Source organism: Pelophylax lessonae, assembly GCF_965119305.1.
Source record: "Pelophylax lessonae genome assembly, chromosome: 4".
NCBI lineage: Eukaryota > Metazoa > Chordata > Amphibia > Anura > Ranidae > Pelophylax > Pelophylax lessonae.
In genome coordinates, this window is record NC_138771.1 from 23,936,601 (window position 1) to 23,944,941 (window position 8,341).

The 8,341-nt window shown below is 49.5% G+C and overlaps 1 protein-coding gene across 1 annotated transcript in view; it reads right to left on the reverse strand.

Moving 5' to 3' along the window:
- LOC309552494 (uncharacterized protein) overlaps positions 1-6,430 on the reverse strand; it is a gene marked incomplete at both ends in the record, with an annotated part of 54,489 nt that extends 48,059 nt beyond the window's left edge. Inside the window, one exon of the mRNA XM_082253464.1 lies at positions 5,821-6,430. Coding sequence (XP_082109590.1) covers positions 5,821-6,430 — 610 coding nt within the window. The remainder of the gene's footprint in view (positions 1-5,820) is intronic.
- Between the last annotated feature and the right edge of the window lie 1,911 nt (positions 6,431-8,341).

The window sequence follows — 8,341 nt, forward strand, 5'->3', positions numbered from 1 at the left end:
ATAGAACGAGCTCTTACTGACTTAATGCTGGCGGCATTTATTGTCACCACTTTTAACGGAGGGGGAACCATTTGGGTTATTGGGTGGATTGCTTCTTAGCTCCCCTTTGCTGCTCATCACCAGAAGCCTCTCTCTTTCTTGAGGCCTCCTCCAATTCCATTTCTGAATCAGAATTTTGCTCAGAAGAAGCTCCAGATGAGGAGATATCCCATGCAGAAGCCCTAGAACGGTCGGGGACAGACACTGGGGCTTCCTGTCCCCGTTCCGTCCTCACTGCCTGTCTCTTCCGCCTCACAACCTTCCTTCTCTCCTCCAGGTACTGCAGGTCAGATTCAGAGATGTTATCTCTTGTTTTCTTCTTTTTTGAAGTCTTCACAGAAGACTTCTTTACAGAGGAAGCCGCAGCACCCTTTTTGGTACCTTCTACCACTCCTGGTGGGGGGGGACCTTCCCTTAAGTCAGACCTAGGAGGGGAAGACTCATGGGGCAAGACTGACTCGGGGGGCACAGACTTAGAAGGTTCTGACACAAGAGAAGCGGGTACAGTAGGCTGGGGGGACACAGAGACAGCCACAGAAGGAATACCTACAGACACAGGAGGGTTGGCCACAGAAACTGGGGAGGTATCCTGAACAGGACCAGGGGGGTCCGTCACCGCAGAGGAGGATGATACACCAGGGGCCTCATCCTCCATCCTGTCCAGCCTCAACAGTTCATCTACTACCTCCTTCTCCATATTGTGCCAGGCCTCCGGACATCGGCTGTAGGGGTGGCCAAGGCGCAGGCACAGGTTGCACCTTATCGCCTGGGTACAGTCCCTGGCCACATGACCCTGTCCCCGACATACTGAACATATTACGGCTGAACAGGAGGAGCTAAAATGCCCCTTTTCTCCACAGCGGTGACATAGCTTTGGCTGACCAGGATAAAAAATAGTCATCCTATCCCTCCCTATGAAAGCCGAGGAGGGCAGGTGACGGACAACATTCCCATCCCTGGCCAACCTGACCGTTACTGACCAACCCCCAGTCCAGATGTCACGTTCTTCGAGGATTTTTTCTAGCCTTGTCAAAACCTCACCATAGTTGCTTAACCAGACCTCTAGGTCCCGAGCAGGAACACTCTCATTATTGAGGATGATGGTTATTTTTTTAACCGTTGATCTCTGCGAAACAGCAACTGGTGCCAGATCTTCCCATTCGGGTCTTGACCTGCACCGAGCCTCATATCGTTCCCAGAACAGGTCAAGACCCTCTGGCCTGGTGAAGCTGATTGTGTACTCCCGGCTCCCAGCTACGTGTATTAGGGCATAAAGGTCATTCGCCCCAAAGCCCATCTCCAAAATCATATCCACCACCACACGCCGTGCTGGAGAGACTGCACCACCTTCCCATTTAAGTATAACGACATTACGTCTTGGACCCCCAGCAGAAGCCAGAGACCCAAGACCGGAACCAGGGGTGCTCAAAGTGGCAGTTTGTGGTGTAAATCTCTGCCTGGAAGCAGGGTTCCTCATTGGCTGCAGCCCTGGCTTAATAACATTACCAGGCGCAGAGCGTACCACCTGAGCAAAAGAAGGCTTATCAGGGCCAAGACCCCACACCGATGTAACTTTAGCTGGTACATTATTATTATTATGCTTATTATTAATTGCTTGTACTGAGCCAGTAGGATTTCCCATTACACACATATTAGTAGGATTATTCAGAACAGCTGTGTTGGAAGTAATGTCACAACAATCAGTATTCACTATCACAGTGTCTGTTGTAGTACCACAGGTGGCCTGATGCTGCAGTATAGAGTCCTGAACAACAGCTGTGACTGGACAAACAGCCTTTGACTCAGCAAAAGGGGGGTTAATTGGTTGCTCTGGCTCTTGTAGCTCCTTTGCTGCAATGTCATTTTTTAAACGCAGTTTTTCCTGCAAAGAAACATCAGCAGCTGAAATATTGCTGGATACGGAATTACCAGCCTGGGTGTCATTGGGCAAAACATCCGCATTAGCCAAGGTGTTAAATGGCACAAAAATAGTTTTATCAGTCACTTGGGACTTGCTAGGTTTTACCTTATCAGGCACATTATCAGGAAAGTTATCCTCACCAAACACCAGCTGATCCCCCCGTAATGGAGACTCCACTGCCTGGATCACTGTCAGCATTCCTCCTGAGCCCTGAGAAGGCAACGGGTTGCTTACCTCACCTTGGGGGGTCAGGGGGTCAGAACTGGTGGTCTCCTCCTCCACCTCCATCTTTGCCATCCTTGCAAATCTCCGGTCATTGCAAAACTTTTCCTTAAAGGGCCCCTCTTTACCTTCCATCATGGCCACAATGGTTTCCTGGTGTTGAACCCTGACCTTTGCCAACTGGATTTCCGGATCCATAGATCCACGGTTGCGGCTGTGCAAACCTTCACGTTGCTTTCGCAGTCGCTTCAACTCTGCTCTGAGCTTGTAGAGCTGGTCTCTCTCCCTATTCAGGACCTTGATCCCGGCCACCACTCGCTCCTGAATGGACTCGGTATCCTCATCCTCACCAGGGGCAGAGAGATCTCCAGCCATGGCTTGTCCAGGAGCAGGTATGTCATTCATCAGCCCAGGGGATGGCTGAGAGCCTCCAGCAGGAGAGGCCCTGCTGTCCTGCATGGCCTCCCCAGATAGGGGCCAGCAGGGCTGGGAGAGATTTTACCAGACTCCCCTCTCAAACAGATCACCTGGAGCAGCAACAGACACACAGCCAGAGAACCTTCCAGCAGCCACACCCGAAGCTGAATGATGGGAAACGACTCCTCCCACTGACACCAATGATGGGGCACTATTGATCTTTTATTGAAAAGAATCAAGCAACATATTTTATACAAAAGTAAAAAACATAACTATAGTACAATATTCCAACAGAAAACAAAGGAATACACATCCATGTGCAGAATATATACAATATATACATAATCCACTTCCAACATTTTTAGAAAACTATTTACATAAAGCAGCAGAGAGGGCCTAAGAGGCACAACCTATCACCTATGTATGCAGCCATTTATCAAAAACTGAGCATTAAGAAAAAATCTAGGGTGATAAGAGACAGAAAGCCACACCCGGGAAAGAGACTCCTGGCAGTCAGGGAGGCTTGAAACCCCTCCACGCCTTCAGCCAAGCCCTCTGACCCCACTTGTCTCTCTCAAGCGCCCGAATCTTCCCCACCTCATGCAGAATGTCACACACCACCACCTGAACAGGAAGGATTTTACGCCGAAGGGTGACCTGACACCGTGCGTTCCAGGTGTAATAACGGACTACTAAACTAACTAAAAAAAGTGTATCCAAACAAAAGCCCCCACCAGTATTGAATGCTCCGTACACCCACTCAGCATAACCCAGCCTGGAGAGGAAAGGAACACAGAGGGCCCGCCCAACCTGTTTGTATACCTCTATGTTAAAAGGGCAACGAAGCAAAAAATGGTCCATAGTCTCCTCCTCACCTGTACATTCCTCCCGAGGACAACCACGATCCATCCCACTGCGGAATTTCAAATTGCCCCGAACATAGAGCCTCCCGTGGAAGCACAACCAGGCCAGATCCCTGAATTTAAGGGGGACTCTAGCCAAATTAATCAGTCTTAACCCTTCCCTCAAAATTGGGCCTGGGCAATCCCTTAAGGCCAGTGGGTCATGAAAGACTTCGCTCAAGACTCGGCTCATAAGGACTTTCCTCGGAGCGGATCTGAGATCTTCAGCCGACAGTCGCCACTGCCGCAGTAACTTCAGACACGGAGCGACATAGGCTGGGAGCTGACCACGATGACCCCTGAGATTCTTCACTTGGCCACCTTCTTCCCAAAGTCGCAGAAAAGGCCTAAACCAAGATCTAAACATGCCTGCCCATCCAGGAGGTTCCACTGTAAGCATACTACCAATGTTAAACTTGAGAAATAGCAGTGAAAAGAAAAGAACGGGGTTGACCATACCTAAGCCACCCTCCCTCCTGGATAGATAGGTGACATTCCTCTTGATGGGGTTCAGTCTGTTCCCCCACAGCATCTGGAAGAACACACTATAGATCCTAGCATAGAGAGACACTGGCAAGATGCAGACAGGGCTGACATACAAGAAGATCGGTATCAGGTAAGTCTTAATCAGATCAACCCTTTCCCTCAGAGATAACTTCCATCTCTTCCAGTTGACCACCTTAGTATTGGCAACTTCCAGCCTGCCTTCCCAGTTTTTGAGGCCATAATCGCCAGGTCCAAATTCAATGCCTAATATCTTAATATTTTCCTGGGGCACTGGAAAGGTGTCCGGGAGATCAAACCCCTCACCTTCCTTTCCCATCCAAAAAACTTCACTCTTTTCCTGATTGATCTTGGAGCCTGATGCTTCAGAGTACCGTGATGTCAGAGAGACCACCTCCTCCGCTTCATCTGTCCCAGTGACAATCACTGACACATCATCCGCATAGGCAACAACCCTCAAAGGCGGCTCACCCGGGATTCCCACTGGTACCCCACACAACATGCTGCTCTCTAGCCTCCTGATGAAGGGGTCGATTGCAAACACATAGAGCAGGGGACTCAGGGGACAACCCTGGCGCACCCCAGAACCAACCTCAAAGGACTGTCCAACCCAACCATTAACAAGAGGGAAGCTTTCTGCCCCCTTATACAAGACTTTTAACCAATCGACAAAACCACCCGGCAGACCGTACTTACTAAAGAGCAACCACAGGTACTCATGGTTGACACGATCGAAAGCCTTTGCCTGATCCAATGCCAGTAAATACTTTCCCCAGCCTGCAGCCCTGCACTGCTCCAAGGCCTCCCGGACAGCTAAAACCGCTGTGAAGGTGCTCCTACCCTGGATCGAACAGTGCTGATGGCGAGAAAGCAAAGACTCTGCTACTGCCGATAGGCGCCAGAAAAGTATCTTCTCCAGCACCTTTCTATCGACATTGAGAAGGCTGATGGGGCGCCAATTTTCAATCATCGAAGGATCTTTACCTTTTGAAAGAAGAATCACAGCTGAGAGTCTCATGGAAGGGGGAAGCACCCCCTCAGTAAGACAACTGTTAAAAATCTCTACCAAATGTGGGGCCAGAATAGACTTAAAGGCTTTGTAAAACTCAGCCGTCAGACCATCCGGTCCAGGTGACTTTTTGATGGCAAGCTGTTCAATTGCCCTCGTCACCTCTTCAACTGTGATCTCTTCTGTCAAATTCATCAAGAGGACATCTCCACAATTTAGACCTGGAGTAGAGTCCAAAAAGCCTTCCATCTTGTCTCGGTCAAGCTCTTTCCTCCCAAGAAGTTCAGCATAAAAAGACCTCACGACCTCCAGGATCCCTGACCTGGACTTTGTCAAGGAACCTGTACTATCCTTAAGGCCAACGACCATCTTAACAGCTACACCCTGTTTGCAGTTCTGGTAAGGGTCAGGCGAGTGGTATTTCCCATAGTCCCTCTCCAGAACCAAAGAGGTATGCCGGTCATATTGACACTTCCTGAGGAGGATTTTCACTTCAGAGATTGCCCCAGGATCTCCTCCTCTTGAGACAAGAATATCCAGCTTCCTCCGCAAACGTTGGTAGGTCATGTATCTATTAAACTGTTTTTTATTGGCTAGGCCCCTGAAGAATCCAGCAATCCTCTTTTTGGTCAGCTCCCACCACTCAGCCTTGCTGCTACAAAAGTCCAGGATGGTCACCTGTGCCTGAAAGAATTCCTCAAAGGATTGTCTAACATGTTCTTCCTCAAGGAGAGTCGAATTTAATCTCCAGATGCCTTTGCCCCTCTGAGGGAAGTCTGAAGCATTCAAGACCACAGATAGCATACAGTGATCAGAGAACTCCACTGCCTGCACCACTGGGGGTGAGAAAGCAGAGGCCTCCTTCAAAAAAAACCTATCTATTCTACTCTGACTATTACCTCGATGAAATGTGAACCCTGTGTCATCCGGAAGGTGCTTAATGTGCACATCCACAAGACCAGCATCCCTAACCATACTATTTAAAAAAACGCTATCATATCCCAGCCTGTCATTGAAGTCCTTCCTGTCCTTGGGCCTAGTCACAGTATTAAAGTCACCTCCAAAAACCACTTGCCGGGATGTAAAAAGAAATGGCTTGATCCTTGTAAAAAGGCATTTCCTGTCCCACTTTGTGTGTGGCCCATAAATATTAATTAGGCGCAGGTCCTGCCCTCCCACAAGAACGTCTAAGACCATACATCTCCCAATCTCCACCTCAATAACCCGCCGGACAGTTACCATGCCGGTTTTAAACAACACCGCCACCCCGCCGTAAGGCTCGGCCGCAAGAGACCAGTAAGATGGACCATACCTCCACTCTCTCTTGGCCATATGAATATCTGCCAAGGAGGTGAGCCTAGTCTCCTGCAAAAATAAAATTTCAGCATCTAATTGGCTGAACAAAAAGAAGGCCATAGAACGAGCTCTTACCGACTTAATGCTGGCAACATTTATTGTCACCACTTTTAACGGAGGGGGAACCGCCATTTGGGTTATTGGGTGGATTGCTTCTTAGCTCCCCTCTGCTGCTCATCACCAGAAGCCTCTCTCTTTCTTGAGGCCTCCTCCAATTCCATTTCTGAATCAGAATTTTGCTCAGAAGAAGCTCCAGATGTGGAGATATCCCATGCAGAAGCCCTAGAACGGTTGGGGACAGACACTGGGGCATCCTGTCCCTGTCCCGTCCTCACCGCCTGTCTCTTTCGCCTCATAACCCTCCTTCTCTCCTCCAGGTACTGCAGGTCAGATTCAGAGATGTTATCTCTTGTTTTCTTCTTTTTTGAAGTCTTCACAGAAGACTTCTTTACAGAGGAAACCGCAGCACCCTTTTTGGTACCCTCTACCACTCCTGGTGGGGGGGGACCTTCCCTTAAGTCAGACCTAGGAGGGGATGACTCATGGGGCAAGACTGACTCGGGGGGCACAGACTTAGAAGGTTCTGACACAAGAGGAGCGGGTACATTAGGCTGGGGGGACACAGAGACAGTCACAGAAGGAATACCTACAGACACAGGAGGGTTGGCCACAGAAACTGGGGAGGGATCCTGAACAGGACCTGGGGGGTCAGTCACCGCTGAGGAGGATGGTACACCAGGGGCCTCATCCTCCATCCCGTCCAGCCTCAACAGCTCATCTACTACCTCCCTCTCCATGTTGTGCCAGGCCTCCGGACATCGGCTGTAGGGGTGGCCAAGGCGCAGGCACAGGTTGCACCTTATCGCCTGGGTACAGTCCCTGGCCACATGACCCTGTCCCCGACATACTGAACATATTAAGGCTGAACAGGAGGAGCTAAAATGCCCCTTTTCTCCACAGCGGTGACATAGCTTTGGCTGACCAGGATAAAAAATAGTCATCCTATCCCTCCCTATGAAAGCCGAGGAGGGCAGGTGACGGACAACATTCCCATCCCTGGCCAACCTGACCGTTACTGACCAACCCCCGGTCCAGATGTCACGTTCATCAAGGATTTTTTCTAGCCTTGTCAAAACCTCACCATAGTTCCTTAACCAGACCTCTAGGTCCCGAGCAGGAACACTCTCATTATTGAGGATGATGGTTATTTTTTTAACCGTTGATCTCTGCGAAACAGCAACTGGTGCCAGATCTTCCCATTCGGGTCTTGACCTGCACCGAGCTTCATATCGTTCCCAGAACAGGTCAAGACCCTCCGGCCTGGTAAAGCTGATTGTGTACTCCCGGCTCCCAGCTACGTGTATTAGGGCATAAAGGTCATTCGCCCCAAAGCCCATCTCCAAAATCATATCCACCACCACACGCCGTGCTGGAGAGACTGCACCACCTTCCCATTTAAGTATAACGACATTACGTCTTGGACCCCCAGCAGAAGCCAGAGACCCAAGACCGGAACCAGGGGTGCTCAAAGTGGCAGTTTGTGGTGTAAATCTCTGCCTGGAAGCAGGGTTCCTCATTGGCTGCAGCCCTGGCTTAATAACATTACCAGGCGCAGAGCGTACCACCTGAGCAAAAGAGGGCTTATCAGGGCCAAGACCCCACACCGATGTAACTTTAGCTGGTACATTATTATTATTATCCTTATTATTAACTGCTTGTACTGAGCCAGCAGGATTGTCCATTAAACACACATTAGTATTATTATTAGGAACAGCTGTGTTGGAAGAAATGTCAGAACAATCAGTATTCACTATCACAGTTTCTGCTGTAGTACCACAGGTGTCCTGATGCTGCAGTATAGAGACAGCAGCTGTGACTGGACAAACAGCCTTTGACTCAGCAAAAGGGGGGTTAACGGGTTGTTCTGGCTCTTGTAGTTCCTTTGCTGCAATGTCATTTTTTAAACGCAAT